Here is a 23427-nt window from a genome sequence, read left to right on the forward strand (position 1 = left end):
GCTCGCCACTTCACTTCATGGACTGGCCTCGGTTGGAGCGTCGCCGGCCGCATCGATCGGATCATCAGGTGGTAAGTGATCAGGATCGCTCTTCCTCCACACCACATATAAATAAATCTTCGCAGGAACGATAAGTCGTTCCACTTTTCCATCGCAATGCATCTCATCGCTTAGTACGGTTTCACTGTCCACCGCTCAGGTTCGCGTCGGTTCTCTCGGAGTAAACAGGTAACCACGCGCGCGGTTTTGGACTCGGGGTTCATAGGGATGCATTGTTTAAATACGGTCGGTGGAACATTTACGGTCGCGGATCGACCGGGTACGGATTACGGATTTATTCGCGGAACTGGTAAAGCGAATTGGATGGTCACATAGATTTTATTAGGCCACTTGGTGGTAAAGCGAGCAGTGGCAACTCTCCCCCAGCTCGTTTAATTTTGGGTTTCGAATTACGGTTTTAGACGCAGCCAGATATCGTCTGGCTGGGGCGGGGGACTGTTCGGTACAGTTGCACTGTAGTTCGCTACTTTTGAATTTGGCGGTTTTAATTGTTAGAGAAGGTAGGTCGACTCATTTTTATTCTCCCGCACAAGCGGGTAGTTGAAAATCCCTCTCCGCTACGGACGGGCGCGGGGCCTGCGGGGGGCTTGTGCGGGGAAGGAGTGAGTCGACAGAGCGCATCGAGTCAGCATAAGAAGTGGTCGGCAGTTGGATAGTTCATCGGACGTGTCTTATATTTAGCGTACAGGGTCGCTAAGTTTACGGTTCCGCGTTCGGTTCGGTAAAGGACGCGTCTATAGGGCGCTTACGGGAAGCGGTGCATCGGGTGCATCAGGAGTGCAGCATTGCTGGCGCCTTTAGACTGTATGACAGTGACTTACTTGACTCGACTGACACCGACAGAGTGACCAGGCACCTGCAGGCGGTGAACGGGGCATCGAATAGGTGAGTGCCACTTCATATATTTACATTATTTACGCCAGGCCTTGTGATACGTAGTCTAAGGCAGGTTGTGCCGCGGGACCCGAACCCGTCGTGTACGGCACACTGTGTAATAATAAAAACTGCAGTGAATAGAAGCAATTTCAGTATACTAAATAATAATAACTTAAATCAAAACCTGGAATAAAATTACATATAGAAATAAATATAAAATATTACAAAATGAAATACGAATAAATACGGCAAGCTGTTTGTGGAAATAAAAATTTCATTTACATTATCTTAAGCCTCATATTAGTGACATATATAATTCAATAAATAGTTCCTACGTAAATAATCGTAATGCAAATTTTACAGGACTAATTACATCGCAGTAAAAGGAACAAAGGATAGATAACGAAATTATTATTTTGTAATTTTACTTTTTAAATTAACAAGGATAGTTAAGTAGCAACTGTAAACATCACTTTAATTAAAAAAAGAACAGTGTAAAAATTGTAAAATCGTGACATATGATTTTTTAAGTAAGAACCATCGAACTGTGTGTTCAAACACTGTTGCACTTACATTCACATTCAATCATGTTTCAAAAACAAAATAAAATCGTCTCGCAAACTTGCTCCCCTCTATTCCGTGCCCGTGAAGTCCTTTACATATTTTACCCAGTCTTAAGTATTTCTCCTAAACTTCTACCACAATATTAGAATAAAGAACGCCGTTTACATTGTAACCCGTAGAGTACAACGCCATGTAAATGCGCATTCAAATGGTGCATTATTCGGTACACTTGCACCAATTAGCATTCATTTTACATACCACGAACCTTAAGAACTTGACCCGCTCCATACACATGAATTAGAACAATATAAATCAATAATACTGGTAAGCGAACAGAGACATCTTACAATAAAAAAACTGGCATATGAACTTAAAGGCCCAAATAATGAAATTTTTATCAAAACCTTTAAACAACACATGCTTGCTACACACGTAAGATTAACTTCCTTATTTGTTCGGTAATTCTACGGTAGATTGCGTTATGCATTTGTAATAATCTTGTAAAGAGTTGCATAAGCCTGGATTTATACATTTTAGCGACGTGTGTAGCGGCCATAAAATATTTTATTTTGCATTTAGGCACAATTCGGTCGTAAATAATAAATTTACATATAAATTTCAAGGGTCATTAGTTTCAACTAAAATAGTAATGTAAGTTCAGTCCGATATTTCTATAGTCACTATTAAAAATTGTGCTAAATTTAACAAGAATCGAAATAGAAGAGATTTAGAATTAATTTCCTACTTGCAGTAAATCTAATTAATACTGTGATACATTCGAGATCAGATATTAAGAGAACCATTTTTGTGCTAAGATTTTACACAAAAAACTATGCAGAACATCTTTCTAGTCTGTCTATCCGTGACGACAACCATGTATGGAAGTAAGTGTAGAGAAATGTTATATTCCGATCTGCATTTGTGTAGTAATACAAAGAGTATCCAATATTAATCTACAATTATCCAACTAAGATATATAACTCTAATTAAATCCAAGACAAAGACATAGCAAACAGAGTTTACGGAAATGCACCTTATTTTATACACCAACTATGCTACTCTTAAAGAGGTTTGTTGTAAAAAACTTAAACTGTCGCGAAATAAATTTACGCACACATTCAAAGAGAGAACACACCGCGTTATTTAAACGCAGATTTGCGCAGATATCCGATACGAACGCCCGTTAGCATCATTGTTAAAGTACGAATAAAGACACACACAGCCTTGTATCCCGTAAACAATAGGATTTCGATTCTTTCTCTGAAAATGTATTGTTTCTTTAATTAGCTTCCATGTTAATAAATAACGTAAAATAAAAATAACCATGTCAAGACGATACGAAAAGGCGTACAAGGCATACATCGCACGGTTTACTCTCTGAAGCGTTTATACTAGTGTGCTGTGTGTAGGCTGTAAGTGACTTTAGCGACACAACAACAAATATCTTTATTTACGCTGGCTGTACTGTACGAAGGAGATCGCGGAGGGGGTGCGTATGTCGACAGGGAGTTGGCGGGGGATTGAGAAGCGATGTGCGCGGAAGGTGCGGGGTAGGCGCTCAGCACACGCAGCCGCTCTCGCTGCCTTCCTGCTCGGAGCCCATAGGCGACTGCGTCTGCAGGTCCACAGCTACACACTGGGTTAAGGATATCATTGGAAAATATGTAGATTATCCATTTAGTATGATTCAATATGATACCAGGAACTTTGATAGCGTCCCCATCAGTCGTAAAGTACAACTATAAATCTCATACAATTTTTTTTTTATATATTTAGTCAAGAACGTTACGAAAACGCATTTCGTGACAGACTCCTTGAACCCACCCTAAAGTGTACTTTTCTGTATATGTCCACAAATACTAATTAAAATTACTTTCGTAATTTTTTTCAGTATATTATGCTGAACTACGTATATATATGTAAGTTATAGTCCTGTAAAGGTCTCTTTACTGAAAATCCGCGAAAAAGGTAAATAATTAAAACCATATTATTCAAGTGTTTTAAAGTTTTTATTTGAAATATTATCAGCGTGAGGTTCGGTATTTGCTATTTACACATGTCAACGTGGAGATTATCAAATCGAGCAGACATTAATAATCTAAAACGGTGAACAATCTTCAACTCATCTGAAAAACTGTACGGTACACAAAACAAGTAGAAATGTACGACCAGCAAATTCGTACATAATTAAAAAAAATCACAAACATAAATAAACTTGGAATTCATTAAATATTGCTCATCGTTTGAAAATATAACTAAAGAAATAAGTTTTATAATTATATAAAAATTCAAAAGAAATAATATATTAAATCACAATATAAACAATAAATCTATAAATATAATGAAAATCTCTTCAAAATCTGCAACGACCATGTTCAAATGTTACCGAATAGAAAGCTGGAATGACGCGTCTCAAATACACAAATAATGTGTACATTAAATACATAATATACTAACGCTGTTATAAAATGTCATAAGAAGGCTAGCGGTGAAAATATCACTAAATAGAAAAAAAATGTAGTTTAATTATTTAAGTCATAAGATTTTTTTTTTTGCCTTAAGCACTAAAGTAATAAATAATACTTAACATACAATTACTGCTGGACCTCCTTTCTAAAATATATAATAAAGTAAATTGATGAATCATTTATTACTGCTGATAAATTATCCAAAAAAAAAATTGGTAGTTTTTATTAGTAGAGGTCCACACAGATGCGTGCTATATACAACACAGAACAGCTCCCAAAAATGCTAACCTAGTGTAGTCTACGCTTGGCGCAATCGTATTCGCAATCTCTCAATCAGAAAATCGTAAACAGCCCTTAAATTTATACTAACTTTTAACTAATTTCATCAAAGAAAGCGTCTCGTTGATTGAGTTGATAAGAAATGGTAATAAAATCGCACGACGTAATAACACCTCGTACACAAAATCTCAATCCAAAGTGTCGTAAGTGTACATATTGCTTTATTAAATTGACATTTTTGTTACAGCTTGAAACAACGAACATAACATTTTTTAGCAGCGGTCCGTGTATGGCTAAAGTCCAAATGCTAATTACCTAACTGCTTGAAGTAGTCCGTGTATACCAGCCCTTATTCATACCGTCGATGTAAGACGTTACAAAAGCTCAGTCTTAAAGACCTAAAATGATTTAGCTTCACATTTATCACGCGGTAAGCAAATATCTGTAATATATACATTATACGATGGAACATAACTATTTTAAAATCGGTTACACAAAAAACGAACACTATTGTGAAGACATATATATAATAGAGCTGTTGCTATTCATATGCGTGGAATTTAAAAAATCTAGTAATATAGTCATCCAGGGATAGTGTTTCCCTACAGAGATAGAATTTTTGATAACGGTTCAGTAATTTCGGAACAAATTCGATGCAAACAAACGAATTACCAAATCTTTTCTATTTATACTAGTGTTCTGATTAAATGTACAAAAAAAACTTTCCTTTTATTTTTTATTTTTTTCATATAAATTTATAAACCAATAATTTATAATTATTAATGTATTTTCATAAATTAGAAGTTTATAATTATATTAGTTTATTAAAGTGAGAAAACTTGAAAAAAAATTCTTGAAACTTTTTTTTTAAATTATCAATAAGAAAATAGTTGCGTTACAACGTATAATATTTTGAGCCAGATCAGTTGAAAGTACGCTATCAACTAATATCACTAAGACTGACACAGAGAAGCACATTAAAATATTATATAATAAGTTTTGTCGCCTTAAACAATAAAACAAACCACTGGTTACAAAATAATATTGAAAACCAAACCAAGATATAGACAAGAAATAGAGTAGTATTAAATTAAAAATGTCAAATTAAGAGAAGTACGAATAACCGTAAGGTTTCACTGCCGATACGTACAAAAACTTAAATTATTTTGTCAACTTTTTCATGCTTAGAATCTGAACAGTGTTTATTTTTTCATATTTAAGACGACAAATACACAAAAATGTTGATTACACCATTTCATATTTTCAATTAATTTAATTTAGCGAGATGGTTGCGCGATATTGAACCTTAATACAATGATTTAAAGTTCCATTTTCTTTGCTCACAAGATATCTCAGTAACCTAGTCCCTGTTACGATGTTATCCTTAGTAGCCTTAAAAGTGGTTCCCAAACTTTTGAAATGCACACAAAGAAATTCTTGAAACCAACTAATTACGACTTTAAACTTCAACACACAATCAAAATAAATATAGCATTTCTTTAAATATCTCTAATAATCCGGTGAAAAGAATTACATCAGTAAATAGATCTCATAAGATATGTAACTCTTTACATCGGACAGATAATGTCGATATTTATCAATGTGCCTGTCGTGATTAAAGTTGGGCTGCACTAAGTAGCAGTAGGGCGGAGGGCGGAGGGCGGAGGGCGGAGTCCCGGGAGCTAGCAGGCACAGCCGCTGTCGGGCTCCTTGCTGTCGCCGGGAGCCTGGCGCAGAATCACTTCGTGCACTACACAGCATTAAGGAATATACATCAACTAATAGACAGAGAAGATGAATAAAATGTACTGTTTACACTATCTAAGATTCGGCGGTATTATTTTATATATTATTAAAAATATTTCTAAAAAAAATAGTCCTTTAGTATTAAAAGGATTAGGCCTAATTTTAGTCGTCTTTTCCTTCCCACCCTTTTCTAAGGAAAGGATGGGAAGGGGAGGTGGATTCGTTGGAGGAGATGCATAGGAAGGTTAAATATTCTCTTTTTGTGCGTCTCCTCCTTCGTCGATTGAGGGTAAGCAACGCATCTGCTATTGCGAATTGTCTATGGGCAGCGGTCGCTTCGCCATTTCGGCGAATTCATGTGGCCGCTTGCTCGTTTGCCATCTTGTATTATAATATAAAAAAATATCGTAATTTTAGTGTTTTCAAAAATGATGACATTTATAACACGTAACACATTTAGATTAAAATTTTAATCACTTCAAATTATCTTTTAAATAAATGGGATAAAATAAATCATTTAAGAGAGAATTAGCTAATAATATTTGTTACAATTACGTTGTTTGCCGTCTCTTAGATAATGTATACAAGTGAATTGAAAATGAGATGAAAGCTTAATTACACCTTAAGTTATATGTTGGGATATTTTTATGTATCTACACTACACTTAAATATAGTTACATGCAAAAGATAGGAAGCTTTTGTTAAAATATGACAGTGTACATTTATATTAATACCAAGTGCTAAAGGAAGAAAATTATAAAGCTCCTAATAATAATGAAAATTATATTTCTATATAAGAATTCTAATTCTTATTCTTACTAAAAATAACTTTAAACGTAACTTTTAAATACGTTTTGATCTTAATCAATCGAAATATATCTTAAGAAGTATAACTTTGTGTGTTAAACACGTGAACAAACTTTGCAACAATAAACTACATCTAATTAGCAATATAAATTAAATAAGCAAATGAAAGTATAGACGAAAATAAAGGCAATGTTTACCAACATACGGGAAGACATTAGTAATGTTAAGATTTACTTACAACATAGATGTTAACACGTTATTACCACCACCGACACACGCGACCATGGGGGCGCCACTAGCGCAATAACAACACAACTAGTGTAAGATTAGCAAAGAGATTACTAAATATTTTTATGATTCTAGAAAAAGGAATAAAGGAACTCTAAAAAAGGTAAAATCTGTGTCTTTTTACGTAAATCCTTTCATCTTCTTGCCTATTATAACTGAAAATAAGTTGGCAATTTTAAAATCATGTCACAAATTCACATCAAATGTAATTCTTCTAATTATTTACTGTAAATAAGTAGATTTGTCGTAGGGATTGTTTGTTAGTTTGTACGTCAAGTCTTCATTGTCTGTACTTTTAAATTGTACCTCATTACTAATCTTACACTGGAACAAACTATTTAACACGTCAATTCAGATTAAAAAACACTCCGCGAACGTCCATTAGCCGTTATTTCGTATACAACATAGCGGTTACACAAGTCCAATATATAAAGTTACGTATATAAGTGTTCAATACTGTGCGTGTATGGCGCGAGTGATGTATGGCTGGGGGCAGGAGAGGGAAGTTGTATGGCTCGTGTATGACGCTGTGAGTGGGCTGTATGTGAGTGTAAATACGTGGTATGGTAAAAAAGGATACTGTCTTCGGGAGGCTTGTTCTCCGCCGAGTCCATGCCGGGTAAGGCGGCGGCTACTCGTCGGAACAGCTGGAAATTGAAGGTCTACGGTTAAATATAAATCTTTAATACCTATGTAAGCAAGAGTAAGAGAAATCTAGTAAAAAAGATCTTGTTTTTTGAAACATTATAACAAAACAAATATTAAAACTATATATGTACGTATTTACGTTAATAATTTCATCAATCTCTAATAATTACTGCATAATATCGTTGTTAACACTTCGATTTCCCGCGCGATTCTCCCATTGTTACATATTTTTTTCTAGATGAAAAAAGGCAAAGGTCTTAGTGGCCACTATGCCACCTCTTTGGCAGAATGCAAACTCCTTGTCTATCAAAGAGATCGGATACAAAATTATTCCCTAAACAGATCTAATAAAAAATAAAGTGAAGATGACTATTGCCTACCTGCTTCACATTATATCCTGCCTTGGCACTAGTCTCAATGAACATCACGTTGAGCTCGCGCGCCTTGCGGTCCCCGTCCTCAGTGGACACCTGCCGCTTGTCAGACAGATCCGTCTTGTTGCCGACCAGCATGATGATGACGTCGGAGCCGCGTTCCGTACGTACATCGTCGATCCACTTCGACGTCTGGTGGAATGAGTTTGCATCTGTAAAAAGTATAAGAGTAATCGTTAGTAGTTGACTCAGCAAAAAACATACATAACAACAGATCAGAATATTTAAAGATTTGTTGGTAAGGAATACAAGTTTTGAAGCTTTTCCCTTGTGAGTAGTCCCATATTTTTAAATAAACAACGCTTTAAATATAGAAAACGTTACTTCAAGTGGACTTGTTTGCATATGAGACACCGTAAAAAAGTTTCCTAGTCTTAACATGAGATGATTTAACCTGTTTGACTCATACTTTCTTTAAGCTCTAAGTTTTTTCACAGATATCGATCTTATAGCATTAATATTCAGCGTCTGAAGAGTGAATGCGTCGGAGCAGCGGTCGTAAGTCGTGACGCACTGGCCTAGCCTACAGAGGACAGCTTTACGAGCAATTAGCCACACTTTATCGCTTTTATACTCGCCCTACAAACGAACAGCAATCGTAAAACATGCTTGTTTCACAGTTGCTCAAACAGATCGTTAAACAATTAGTGATGTTTGTACGAAACGTACACAAAGACATTGATTAAGACGTAACAAACGTATATTTCACCTTTTATCTCAATATCAAATATTGGAGGTAATAAAGTGAAACATAGGGTGTTTATGCTATCAGATACAGTAGCTTTTTCGATAGAGATAGAGCTCCAAACGAATAGGCTAGGAATAGTGCTAGTTTTAAACCAAAGCATTAACATTTAAATACGAAAATTAAAACATTTTGAACCTATGACCTCTGTTACATTTCGAGTTCACAGACCGTTTTATCACACATGAATTAATTAATTAATTTGCATAACATAAAAAAAAATGTTGGAAAACATAGAGATAATGTTTATATGATAACAATACAATGATATACATTTACGGCTCAGAGGATTGCAATGAAATCCACCCGCGTAATACTATTTTACGAATGGAATGAAATGGATACAAAGGATTATACGTGAGGCGGAAACAATACCATGTATAGAGCTTCTGACAAAGTATATGATACTAAATAAATGATAGGTTTAAGGACATCAAAAAAAAAAAAATTTAAGAGCGAGAGAAATTTTACATTGAAATTATACAGAATCTAAAGAAAACTAGGATGTAGCCAATACTAGTATAACTAAGACATAAAACTATATGAGACAATTTCAATATAACTAGACTTAAATCTTTAAAATCCATACATTATTGAAAAATATTTTCATTTCTTTCATATTGGAACATCGAAACTTTCAATAAAGTTTTTATTTTAATAAAAAAAAACTGACTGACTTTTCTAATAAAGCAAAAAGGTTTCGTGGATGGCCCATTTAGTAAATATTTGCCCAGCGCCAATATAGGGCACACAACAAACTAAACCATGTCAAACACTCAAATAGAGAAATCACAAACACAAAACGAATTTACTTAACTCTGATCACACTTAACGTGTTAGTTAATTTGGTAACCGTTTTCTTAATTAAATTGTAGGTATTTAACCTCTTGTTAAGAACTGTAACTTAAAATATGTGTATGTGAATTTAGTTCTACTTCCTGCCCACTGATCTCTATAAATGGGTAGGCGACTGCTTTGAAATTACAGCTTTTTCGTTCGAATTTAAACGCGTCTATTGATGTTACGTGACAATTAATTTTATTTACATAAGCTAGAATCAGCACCAAAACGGCGAAAATCAAATAAGCACAAAATACCACGTCTTATAGCCAGTCCATTTATAGAGGTCAGTATTAATTTTTATAAATGAGTACATGTGTAGATAATGCAAACAGAAGCTGAACGGCGGTTTTAATTTTAAATGTGGAACACGTTTTATCTACATTTTAAAACTGTTGCACAGTTGCCACACTGATTACACGTACACATATTTCAATTTTATATCGTCTTAATTAGACGCCGTGACAATTCTAAAAAAAAAAAAACTATAAAACCGGTAGTACAATAACAAATTAATTTACGCATGGTAATGATTTTATCCCATAAATTATAATTTCCAAAAATCACAAAAAAACTCCAACAAAACATATAAAATTATTGTACAATTTGTCGCAATGCCGTACGTAAGCTATTAAACTTGGCCGGCTGTAATATTTACTGGATTAAACTTAGGCTCACTGTCTAGACATCCATTGACATTTATAGCCATACATAAAGAAAATTATTTATTTTCACCACTATTCCTTTTATAGCTTTTACGGTTTATTTCATTAATTAAACTAGCTGTGACGGAGTCGCGTTCTGTCCGCGTGGAATTAAAAAAAACTGAATTAATAGCCTATACATTCCAGGCTATGTTCTACATCTGTGCCAAATTTAATCCATATCCGTTTAGCCGTTCCGGAGATACATTCTAACAAACAACATCTATCCATTCATTGAAACATTCGCATCTTATATATATATAAAAGAAAGTCGTGTTAGTTCGATCTGACTGAAAATTGGTGGGCAAGTAGCTTAGAACCAGGAAACGGACATAGGATAATTTTTACCCCGTTTTCTATTTTTTATTCCGCGCGGACGGAGTCGCGGGTAAAGCTAGTTTATAATATTAGTAAGAAAGTAAGAAACAAGATAAAACAAATTTAAATACATTATATGTCATATTTACTGGAATGAGAGAATACATAACGATGACTCATAGCATAAGATACTTCGCATTTATTCGTTTTCAACGCAGTCTCGATGTTTTATTTCTTTTACATCTATCTATATATATATATATATATATATATATATATATATATATATATATATATATATATATATATATATATATATATATATATATATATGTAAAAGAAAGTCGTGTTAGTTACACTATTTATAACTCAAGAACGGCTGAATCGATTTGACTGAAAATTGGTGGGCAGGTAGCTTAGAACCAGGAAACGGACACAGGATAATTTTTACTCCGTTTTCTATTTTTTTATTCCGCGCGGACGAAGTCGCGGGTAAAAGCTAGTTTTACATAATTTTATAAAGACGTACTATTTTAAAGTACGTATGGTAGTGATTTATGCCAGAGGTTTAAATGTTGCGTAACAAAATTATACTTTATCTAATAATGTATATGGTAAAACTAGTCGCAGGCCTTTTGAGGACCTCCTCCCACTACACACCCATCCCACACAAAAGCTATTTTTCACAGAAGTGTAAAAGTTCAAGGTTATCTGGTACCCACACATAGATGTTTCTTCATTCGATTAAAATAACGTGTTACATCATTTTCGTCACATGTACACCTTTATATTTTAAAGTGAAATAGTAAATGAAGCGCCTTAAATATTTCGGCTGGTGTACCCGTAGGAGCTAGGCGATATATCGCAGGCTTTATACGACAGCCTCACTGTTCACACTGCCCAAAACATACACATATAAACATGTTGTTATCTCTCTCTGTCTGACGGGAAAAACTGACACCGCAACATGATTTTCTGTAAATTACGATCTCACGGTAACGTAAAGTCGCACCATTTCTGTTCCCATCCAAGAACTTTCCATTAACGACGCACTTTGTTTTTTGTGGCGTGTCTCAATGGACTGCTATACGCACGTACATTTATTACTTGTTTTTTTTTTTATTTGAATAGAGCACATCTTACGAATTCGTTGGTAATTGTCATTGTTGATATTAAGTAAGACATTAAAAATGGGTCATCCACCTTCATACGTAGTATGCCACTGCTGTTACCACATTAACTATTAAACCATTATAAACATTTCTTGTTAAATTCATTAGAAACAACTTAATAGCTACAATGATGCTGATAGATTAACCCTATGACACAGAGCAGTAGAGTAGATTAGTACGTCTATTGTCTATTAAAAAAAAACATCAAACTTTAGGAGAAAACCAAATATGACAAACTCTAAGCCTTTCACCACTTTAACATCGATGACAAAATATTGAACACTCGAACTGACACTTAAAATCGAAAAGTTCAACTGTTAAAATAAACCGAAACTTCTGTAGCTTTAAATTCTCTGTGTACTAAAAGCTTTATTAAGCTCCAGAGAAAAGGCATCAACTATAAAATAAATTAACTCGCAGCCACATTGCGCTGGAACGCGTCTTACATCATTACAAAATTCACGTCACATCCGTTCGTTGAACCCGAAACTTTAATTATAACATGGCATTTTTTTCCGACAACTTTATCATTTTTTTTTTCATAAATAGGTCAGCATTATCCTTAGCGAGTTATGAAAGTTTCAAAACTTTTTAAGCGTTAGAAATTTTACCGTATTTGAATTTTATTTTACTTAAGGGATTTTATATACTTGAACGAATTAACAAAATTAATATACACAAAATATATTTGTCTAGATCTAGAAGTTTTCAGTGACACTGTCACTTTCGTAACATCTAAGTAAAAAGAAAAGAAACAGATATTCATTGTGTGGGGGTAATAAAAGATTGCAACGTGCAGCAACTGCAACAATAGGTGGTGTGAAAAGATTCGATTGCAGCCTGAAACGCTGAAAGTGTGCCGGCGACCTCGCAACGCGCACCGCGTCGTAATACTAGCGGTAAATGGTTATACAATGCTTGGAATGATCCTAAAATACTTAGTAAATATAGTATAAATTACGAATGTTTAACTAGATAGATGTTAGAAAGTATCTCCAGAACAGCTCAACGGATCTTGATAAAATTTGGCACAGATATAGAACATACGCGTAGTCTGAAAGAACACATAGACTACTTATTAAGTTCTTTTTTTAATTCCGCGTGGACGAAGTTGCGGGCGACAGCTAATAATTTAATATTATAAAAAAATATTGATGAAGAAGGCTTGATAATGCGATAAAGTAAATGTTATGCCACTACAAGCCCTATTTGAAAACTATATCTATAAATCTGTTTACCATGTTTTTCACCAACTAAACAACACAAACCTATAAAGTCAAACAAGCAATTTTTACAAATACTGTTGCAAAAGTTTCACATCTTACAATTAAATAACCTTAAACTATTGTGTTGCGTTATGCACGCGCATATTTTAAAACGAAAAATATCTCGGCTGCAATTAACAGATCCAATTTCAATATCAATTCACAAAAGGAGTAAAGGCAGGGTATGTTTTTATACAAGTGTTTTAGTGGAAACTCGCATAATGTTTTTCGTTTCGAATCATATCTATTAACTTATGTAGAGCGTTCAAAACATTCAATATAATAATGTAAATGAGTTGAGAGTGAATTTTAAGCGCTGACGTAATTTAGCCCGTCTAAAATTCAAAGCGCGTAACATAGCAATAAAAGTAACAGTTTTTACGGAACATGTTACATCGTAAGTCGTAATGGTTTTTTTCTTGATAATAGCATTTTAAGTTATATAGCAAACGTGAAGAATGTTTATTTATTAATACTCATTTAATGTGGGTTTGGTAGGGACAGTTGTGACAATTGCCTTCGTATCGTCATCATTAATTATGTCAAAATTAATGTGAAATTTTTGGTGTACGTTACGTCTGATAGGGGGCGCTGCACAATTGTCTTTGACAATACGTTGGCGATTATAACAAATATTCGTGCTCGGCTTATTGAACTGAAAGATATAAACAGTCATTCATGCGAATGTTTGGATGGATGGATGTTTGTTTGAAGGTATCTCCAAAATGGCTGTACGGATGTCGACGAAATTTGGCATAGTTGTAAAAAATAGACTGGAAGAACACATAGGCTTAATAAGCTTTTTTTAATGCCACGCGGACAGAGTCGCGGGCGAAAGCTAGTAGTGAATAAACGCTAAACTACTAGATTACAAATTTAATTTGACTTTAATTTAAACCTTAACGTTGACATTGCTGACAACATTGAATCTTGGTAACTGTTTAAGTTCGGACCGGAATAACATACCGGATACGATTCGCCGGCCATATTAAAAAGGGAGACCGTCTCATATTTAGACTAACTATCATCACAATACTTCCGATACGTATGTTTATATTTTATACAGTGATATTTGAAAGAAACATGAATTTACCATATATTTAAAAAACGTTAATTAACTAGAGATATTTCGCGCGCCCCGCTATGAGTCACGCTCACCTTTATTTAAAACCAAAGTGGCAGTAAGGGAGTTCAATTTTATTATATTAAAACTTAACCTTAATTCTCGTCTTGTCTACATAAAAAAAAAAATTACTTATACATCATTATCATCATCATCAGCCTAAGTTCAACATCGAACCTTCCTCGTTTACTTACATACTAGATCTCATTCCTTCTGTTCTACCTAAAATATTTTGATTGTATTTTTTATTTCCAAGTAAAATATTTTATTGCTTCAACATTATCATATCACGAGCTTTTGCCCGCGACTTCGTCCGCGCGGATGTTAAAAATAAAACTTAGTAAGTAGCCAATGTGTTCTTCCAGACTATGTTCTATATTCATTTAGCTGTTCTGGAGATACGTAATAATATCCATACATACATTCGCATTTAAAATATTAGTTAACATTGTTATTGATAAAATTTCTAGTTAATCACACATTCTGACGAATGACGACCTCCGATATTGATTTTATCATAGAATTCATTATTCACGTCTCAATGTCAAATTGTAAAAAGCTAAACTAAAACTATATTGGTATATGTACATATTTTTGTATACTTTATGCAAAAACTGTCATTTCAGTTTTTCAAGCAGAATAATATACCTGCTTGGGTAAGTGTTAGTCAGTTTTGGCAATAATAACGTAAAACATGGACATGTAAATCAACAGTGATGTCAGAAAGTGTTGACTTTATAATCTAAGTGTAAAAACTGTTTATTCAAACTGGTTCATTGAACTGCAGTCGTGGGTCAAGTGGTAGAGCAGTGCCGGCAACTCCTGTCGGTTTTCAACGTCTAAAACAACTGGATGTACACAAATGTACAGTGACGTCATCCGTAATTTACTTGGACTTTCAATTGGCTCTAATAAAAATATGTTATGTAACAGACAAAGATAATCGTAATTAAATTTTAATGACACAATAAAGGCTTTAAAGAAAAAGGGAAGAGACAATGACGAGGTTATTAAGGTTGTATTAAATTGATATCAACTTGAAATAATAAGAGAAAAATTAAAAAATTTATACTAAAACTAGCTGTCGCCCGCGACTCGGTCCGCGCGCAGTTAAAAAAAATGCTGGGGGGGGGTTATGAAAAATAGATGTTGGCCGATTCTCAGACCTACTGAATATGCTCACAAAATTTCATGAGAATCGGTCAAGCCGTTTCGGAGGAGTATGGGAACGAAAACTGTGACACGATAATTTTATATATAAGATTCGTAAGTTGAATAATATAGTCAGATGAAACTGCACTAGATACAGTAATACAATATGTACCGTCTGAGGTTAAACTCTAGTCGCCGGGTGTACGTCGGCTCGGGAAAGAAAATCGATGTTGAGCGGGCTCGTAAAAATGTTTAATAAACTTCGGGCAAGGCTCGGCGTTCTGTAACTACGTCACAAAACGTAAATAAAATAAATACATCTTTTACTGGTAATACTTTACTCTGACAGTTTTGCCAAGCAAGCTTGCCAGTCAAACCTAACATTTTCTGACGAAGATATTAACTATCACGTATCAAATCTACACCATGATGTTATCTATATCTACATATATAAAAGAGGGTCGTGTTAGTTACACTTTTTATAACTCAAGAACAGCTGAATCGATTTGACTGAAAATTGGTGGGCAGGTAGCTTAGAACCAGGAAACGGACATAGGATAATTTTTACCCCGTTTTCTATTTTTTATTCCGCGCGGACGGAGTCGCGGGTAAAAGCTAGTATTTTAATAATCATATAAAAATATTTGTCGCAGCTAAGTGTCGAACATAGCATAAGGTACCGAAAGACGTAGTAAATAACGCTAAAATTAGGCTCTTCGGAAAGTAACTTCAATGTACTTAGAAACTTCCTAATAATTATAACAGTCTTAAGTGTCGTTAAAGTACAATAACTACAGTACAAAGTACTATATAAGTATTAGTTAATAACATCTGAAGACTTTGCCACACACGTCTTGCGGTGTCGGTGCGCGAGGCCACTCGTTACAGCCACCGCAAATGCAATGTGATAGCACAGAAGTATATAAATAATATCCTTACTGCATCTCGTATTTATATCGACTTAAACTTAAGTGTTAATAAAATCACTATCAATGATGTCGAGACAAAATATTAAGGAAGTAGCTGTACGTAACACAAATTACCAAATGAACCCTACAGTTCATTCTTTAAAAAAATTTTTATACAATTTAAATTTTTTAAAAAATCAAAAATTCACGAGAAAACAAAATATCCAACATTTTTCCGGGTGTTTATCGTGTTTACTTTTAACAGTATAAATTCGCGACGTTTAGAGTACTTTGCGCCACTCACGGTCACAAGAGGTCTGAGATCTACCTTCTTGACATACATAGATGATGCCGTCATATAACTTTGTCTGTTAGCTAATCCAACGTAACAGACTAGACCAGTTTTAAAAACAAATATATATTCAAATAAAGAATTACATACAATTCGTAATTATTTTACAGGAATTAATACTTTTTAGTACTTTATTTGTTTTTTTTATTTTTATTCATCAGATTCCCTTGACTAAAATTCAATTCCTAAATACAAATCTTCTGATTGGCACCAATCCAATTTCTTTTGTGACTTTATTTCAGATTGAGACTTTATATGGTATCGGGCTAAATGTAACTTACAAACATTCCCCTTAGCGTGGATTTCCTACTCTAAAGTCTCCTTTAGTAATTAATCTAATATATAAAATTCTCGTGTCACAGTTTTCGTTGCCATACTCCTCCGAAACGGCTTGACCGATTCTCATGAAATTTTGTGAGCATATTCAGTAGGTCTAAGAATCTGCCAACATCTATTTTTCCCCGTTTTTTTTTAACTGCGCGCGGACGGAGTCGCGGGCGACAGCTAGTAAAATAATGTGATAATTAGTCTTAATTCCACAAAATTGCAGGCAACAGCTATTTTTATTGATAAAGTTAAGAATATAAGCATACTCACTGGTAATGTCATAGACAACAACAGCAACTGTAGAGTCTCGGATGTACGATGGTATTAGAGAACGGAAGCGCTCCTGTCCCGCTGTGTCCCACAGCTGCAGCCGCACCGTACGGTCCTCCAGGTACATTGTCTTGGAGAGGAAATCGATACCAATCGTTGCCTACAAACAAAACAAATGTTGAATATTCCTAGACACATCTATTAACTGTTAACACAATTGAAATGTAAAATTCTTAGACTCTAAAGATGTCAATTGACTAAGTTCTGTATATTAAATATATGAATAATTAAAATTTATACAATGATAAAAATATGACAGAAAATTTATTGTCTTTATCTTTTTTTAAGATTAAATAATAAAAGTTTATGCCTCATGTATAAATTAATATAATGAAGCAATATATTTTTTTTATCCTTTACTATATACTCTATTCCATGCTAAGTTTTATTTTAATTTGGATGAATAGATAATTGTATGAAGTATACACACTCCTATTCTTGCAATCAAATGGTTAAAATATATCAAATTAATAATAATAACAATCCAATCTCTATTATGCCATTTCTATTACTAGAAATAAAATTGCATTTCAATGTATAGTAACTACAGTTGTTACCAAAGAAGGATTGGCGGCAGACAGGCAATAAGAAAAAACATTAAGGTATTGAAAACCTTGTGACCAGACCCCTCATGAGTGGAATAAGGCCATGGAGATGAAGTATAATTCATACAGCCCTTGTAGCTTAACATATGATGAATCACCATAGTTTTCATTTTTAACCTTTTGTAAAAGATAAAGTTGACTATATGATAATGCAATTAATATAACATCATAACACACTTTAATATGTATGTATTACTAATTGTTTATGTGATTAAAAAATATATTGTCTGATAAATCAAAATAGCATATAAAAAGTAGACAAGGACAGTTACATTTTTAAACTTTCTGTTTTATGTTTCTTAAGTTATAGGCAAGTGATAATATGGATAGTGAGTACATAATTGAAGTATTTATTTAGGAATAAATATGAAAAACAATAAAATACGTCTATCGCAAATATAAAATGATGTAATGATAAAGTGAAAGCAAGTAAATTGGTCAGATATAGTTTATTTCATCATGAATTATAATTCCAACAGTAATAAAGTAGTTTAATTAGATCAAATAAAAATACAAATTAGTACATTACCAAACTGACTAAGAAAAGTTATGTACATTACAACACGAAATTCTGTTCATATAAAAAATGAAGATTAATTCAACCATTTCTATCAATAACAAAATCGCAGCAATACATTGAAACACAACTTCACATGTTTATAAATTGAGAAGGCGGATAAATAGAAAAAAGAGTATCTTAGTGACTCACCTGGTATGTGTTGTCGAAACTGTCGTACATGAACCTAGTGATCAGCGAAGTCTTGCCCACTGAAAACACACAAGTCTAGTGTGAGTGCGCCAGATCGGTCCACAAGTTATTATCAAAGGCCAATTGATATAGAAGCCAAGAGGTTGCGTGAGAATTTTATGTAGTTCTGATGCCATTCGTAACCTACATCTCGGAACATCAGTATTACAAAGCCAAATCAATTTCCTATTGCAGCATGATTTAAGTACAGGGGACGTTCAATTTGTTATGGAAAAACGTCTATTATTTAATGCAATTGATCGGCATATAAATACGTGTCGTAAAACACAAATCTATGTATTAAAAATGTACGACGGAAAATTTTTCGACGACCACTTACCGCTTTGCTCTCCAAGAAAAACGAGCTTGAATTTACGTAAGGGATTACCGAATTCACCAGAAGCAGACATCGTGAAGAGTATAATTAATTTTAGTGCGCTAAACTATAATTTCACAGTAATTCTTATCACAGAAAACTACATGAACAATGACAGTTCGGTTCGGGCCACTCCTGCGGCACACACGAGCGCAGCGCCGCCACGTTACGGCAGACTGACGGCACAGTGTTTGAGCCAACTCAGCAAAATTTTAATATTGAATGATATTATTTTTTATAAAGTTGAGTACAAAATATTATAAAAATGTTTTATAAACAACGTTTCGTTGTGAAATATGATTTTGCAATAAACACAATCCAAATAAGACGCAAGGAAAGTTTCGGAAATTTTAGCAAACTGATTGAATTCTGAACGCATCTTAACGTCAAATTTTAAGCAAAGACTATATAAAGATTTTTCGCTTATACTGTTATATAAATATCAAGCGATTAAAATTCAATTTTAAATTAAAGTTTAATACATTAAAATAAATTGTTAACAAAGCTTTATTCAAAAAATTTGCTGTTGAAATTCTTTGGATTTTCAAAAATTAAATAGAAAATGTAAAGACAACATTAATCATTTACAGTAAAAAGCAAGTTGCCCTTATTCTAATAGGTATACTATTTAAAAATTTGGTATACAAATAGATATTAAACAAATTCGACGTGTAATGGATTAAAATTAAACGACACAGCATATGTATTTTATTTTTATTTTACTAACAAAAAAATATTTACAAAATAATTTGAATATCACATAATTTAGACTCAATAACTTTCAATAATAAGATAGTTTTGGTATTATATTCCCTACATTTACACTTTTTCGTGGTCATAGCAACCTGAAGACAAAACGACGTATTCAATAAGCTATAAATACAGTAGTAAATATGAAAAGTTATGAAACACCCATTTATAATAAATGCCATAAAAAAACGATGAATAAAAATCCTAATCAAAACTATTTAATGTCAGGGGTTTGTTTGGAAAACAACTTTGTTACATATTATGGGAATCAAACATATGTACAATCTAAATACAGGGAGTATTTACATCATTTTATTTAAGGTGCATGTCTCCTTGCTGGGTACATATTCTCTTCCACCACAATGACACCACATAGAATGTCATAGCCTGTGCGATTATGACTGAACACAAAAAGTACCACACATAATGGAAATAAAAGGGAAATAAGGAAGTTTTTCATTAAAGACCGAACCAGTGCTAGGAGGAACGTAAGGGGACGGCCAGGGTATAACAGAACAGTTTCTTTGGGGCGGCCTTCTACTGGAATAATAGCAGATGCTGTTACAACTCGAAGACCAAGGAGTGCTTTTCCAGGTGTTGCACCACCTGTACGACCAACACTGCCACATAAACAAAACGCCTGAAACGGAAACAAAATTTGTTAATTTCAGAACACAAAATATTATTTGTGTAAAGAAAATAAATTTTGGTTTATAATACAATTAAATTTACCTCAAAAATACAAACTAAAATCCTGTAAATTACTTCCAAAAATAAAATTTCAGAAGTTAACTCCATTGCATACTTGTAGTCATCATAATGTTCACTAAATTCGTAGAAATCAAATTTTTCCAAATCGCTGGAAGGGAAACAAAGTATTTAAGTCTTAGTATTGAGTAGAGAAGGACAACAAAGTAACTGTTTCATAATTTGAATTTAATTATTGGCTTGTATTATAGATATTGAAATGGAAGCTACTTCATTCAATAGATTTGTGAAAAAGAACAGAAAAGAATTTGTTGTAAGTCTACAACTCACAGTTTCAATACATGTTTTTCTTACACTTATTTTAGACAATTCCAATTGGCTACTTACATCAACTCAAACATATCCACAGCTATAAATGTGACAATTAGTTTAAGAATGAACAATAAAATGAAATCAATGAACTCTGCCATCAATCTCTTGTAAAGAGGTGGTATGATATATTCATAACCGCCGTGCCTTGCTATAACTGAAAAAAAAAAAAAATCATGAAACTCTGCATTTACAAAACGTAAATATTACTATATATTATTAATATTTTTTATGTATAAGTTTAGTTACCTTCGGCAGGGGTAAGATTTTCTGCTGGATTTCGGTTTTCGATTACTGGTCTGAAATTTGGCATTTGAAATGGAAATTGCTGGCCTTGAAACTGGTAGTTATTGTTTAACAGAGGTACATTTGTCGGATTGTTTTGGAAACCCTGAAAGGTCATCATGTAATAAGGGAAGCAGGAGGAAATACTTTGGTACATCTGAGCTTGTTGAATCCACATTTGAAGTGCCTGAAAGTATGCTTCACGATCAGAAACTGCGGCGGATGAATCGGCTTCCGCTTTTGAGTTGATATTTTCTCCTGATATTGCGTCATTGCTAACATTTGCATCACCATCAGACATTTTTAAATTTGTAAATAAACACACATGAAATTTTGATTGTAATTTTTAACAAATTACACGTCAGTTTTATTATTTATTGACAAGTTTTTGCGATATGTTTAGAACTGACATTGGGTGACATTCACAGGACAAATTTGACATTTTTCATTGATTTATTTTAACATCTTCGTTCAGAAACAATTTTCAAAGTGGACCAATTTTTTTACGGTTCCAATCAATTTTAATTTACATAAAGTTTTATGTGTGTATGATTTCTTTAAATTCATTTGAAAAATCAATACTATTTTTTTTGTGAACGTAATCGATCAGCGAAAATTATAGTAACAGGTAACATAAACTGTTTAATTGTCAATTTAACATAAGTCATACAAAGTCATATGTCATTTCAACGAACTTGATAGATGCGTGCGCAATATTCCCTGGATTTTGTGGTGTGGACCACTTTTGTGTAAATGATTGGTATCTTCAGTCGAAAGCGACTCGCACGGTTTATAGTTAATTTTTGATTCCTTGTATTTATTGCTGTGAGTTCGTATTTTTCATATATAGAACGAAGAAATTACTAATCTACTTATCCTCTGATTTATACAAATTGTTCGCTACAACGATTGTGACAAGACCAATCCGGTAATTCATTTTATTTTTACGCAAAGTGAATATGTTGTGCTCAGGATACTACTAGTGCCGAAGAACTGGATATTTCCTCTTTCCTCAAGTGATAACCGTAAGTAACATTTTATATTTTTGAACGAAGAATGGCGTACGAATAGCCTCTTATTTTGACCCACGAAAATGTTTACGGAAAAAATCCACCTTTTCCAGGCCACGGTAATTATGTCAGTTGACGACTCGTAAAAAAATGATAATCTTATGTAGCTATTAAAAACTAGTCTCCAATAGTTTGTTCTTTGTAATCAGTTTAGTTTATAATGTTTGTCACATGTTGTTTACTTATGTGTAGTGATAATATTATCTCTTCCACTCTTATAGTAAAAAGTTCATTGATACAGAAAAATGTGACACATCATGTTTATAAAGAAACTTCATTGATATTTATGACAATAAATCGTAATTAACCTGCTTTTGGAAACATTTCTTGTCTTGTCTTTTACTTTAGAAATCATGTGATGTTTAATTTTTACTTGTTACTTTAATTCAACAATGTGTAATCCTAAGTTACTGGACTTACAGCTGATTCTGAGGTTTCGATTTTGATGAAAATTATTTTGGTTTATTTACATTATGATAATTTAATTTTATCTTAATGTTTTTATTTTTAATAATTACTAGCTGTCGCCCGCGGCTACGTCCGTGCAGAATTGAAAAAAAACATAATTAGTTGCCTATGTGTTCTTCCTGACTATGTTCTACACCTGTGTCAAATTTCATCAAGATCCATTGAGCCGTTCCAGAGATACCTTCAAACAAACATTCATCCATCCATCCCTCCATCCATCCATCTAAACATTCGCATTTATAATATTAGTAAGAAATACACATGTTTCAAAATAAAATTGATAATCCCTTATTCCATTTTATATTGTCAAATTGTTTTAATACATGTAGTTTACTGTTGCTTTTCTCCACTTAAACATGTGTTTATTAGACATGGGTAAGTCAACTAAAATTAATGACCTGCAGATCAGCTCATCATTGCATCAAACCAGCTTGGTAACTCAGTTAAATTTGTAACTGTAGAGTTAGTTTGTGTATCAAACAAACATTTTTTTTATATTGCACTGATGAAGATATAAACCACTAGTGCAAAAATATATTCTTACATTGCTTATTCATATAAATGAAGTTAATATTTAGAAAAATAACTTTGCTTATCTGTACTTACAAAATTATGTAAAATATATAATACACTAGCTGTCGC

The 23427-nt window shown here is 33.4% G+C and overlaps 3 protein-coding genes across 6 annotated transcripts in view; 1 reads left to right on the forward strand and 2 right to left on the reverse strand.

Annotated features, from left to right (window-relative positions):
- Positions 1-1479: 1479 nt before the first annotated feature.
- LOC106716011 (ras-related protein Rab6) lies at positions 1480-19331 on the reverse strand. Of its 2 annotated transcripts, none has more exons than XM_045685217.1 (6): positions 19100-19331; positions 18721-18779; positions 17347-17506; positions 8117-8322; positions 7669-7735; positions 1480-3129 (listed from the first exon to the last, which is right to left on the reverse strand). In XM_045685217.1, exons 1-6 carry the CDS (start codon positions 19167-19169, stop codon positions 3059-3061), a joined length of 633 nt encoding a protein of 210 aa, XP_045541173.1. In that variant the 5' UTR covers positions 19170-19331; the 3' UTR covers positions 1480-3058. The 2 variants fall into 2 exon arrangements, with proteins under 2 accessions (XP_045541173.1, XP_045541180.1); XM_045685224.1 differs by lacking the exon at positions 1480-3129 and adding an exon at positions 5496-5997.
- Positions 19332-19957: 626 nt separating this feature from the next.
- On the reverse strand, positions 19958-21668 carry LOC106715998 (protein FAM8A1). Its single transcript, XM_014509414.2, has 4 exons — positions 21212-21668; positions 20981-21119; positions 20618-20744; positions 19958-20525 (listed from the first exon to the last, which is right to left on the reverse strand). Exons 1-4 carry the CDS (start codon positions 21546-21548, stop codon positions 20202-20204), a joined length of 927 nt encoding a protein of 308 aa, XP_014364900.1. The 5' UTR covers positions 21549-21668; the 3' UTR covers positions 19958-20201.
- A 275-nt stretch (positions 21669-21943) lies between these two features.
- LOC106719022 (beta-arrestin-1) overlaps positions 21944-23427 on the forward strand; it is a 53970-nt gene continuing 52486 nt past the window's right edge. For all 3 annotated transcript variants that reach the window (XM_045682057.1, XM_045682050.1, XM_045682060.1), the window contains exon 1: positions 21944-22272. The gene's annotated coding sequence lies outside the window, so the exon portion shown is untranslated. The remainder of the gene's footprint in view (positions 22273-23427) is intronic.

The sequence above is a fragment of the Papilio machaon genome, chromosome 2, assembly GCF_912999745.1.
Source record: "Papilio machaon chromosome 2, ilPapMach1.1, whole genome shotgun sequence".
NCBI classification, from domain to species: domain Eukaryota; kingdom Metazoa; phylum Arthropoda; class Insecta; order Lepidoptera; family Papilionidae; genus Papilio; species Papilio machaon.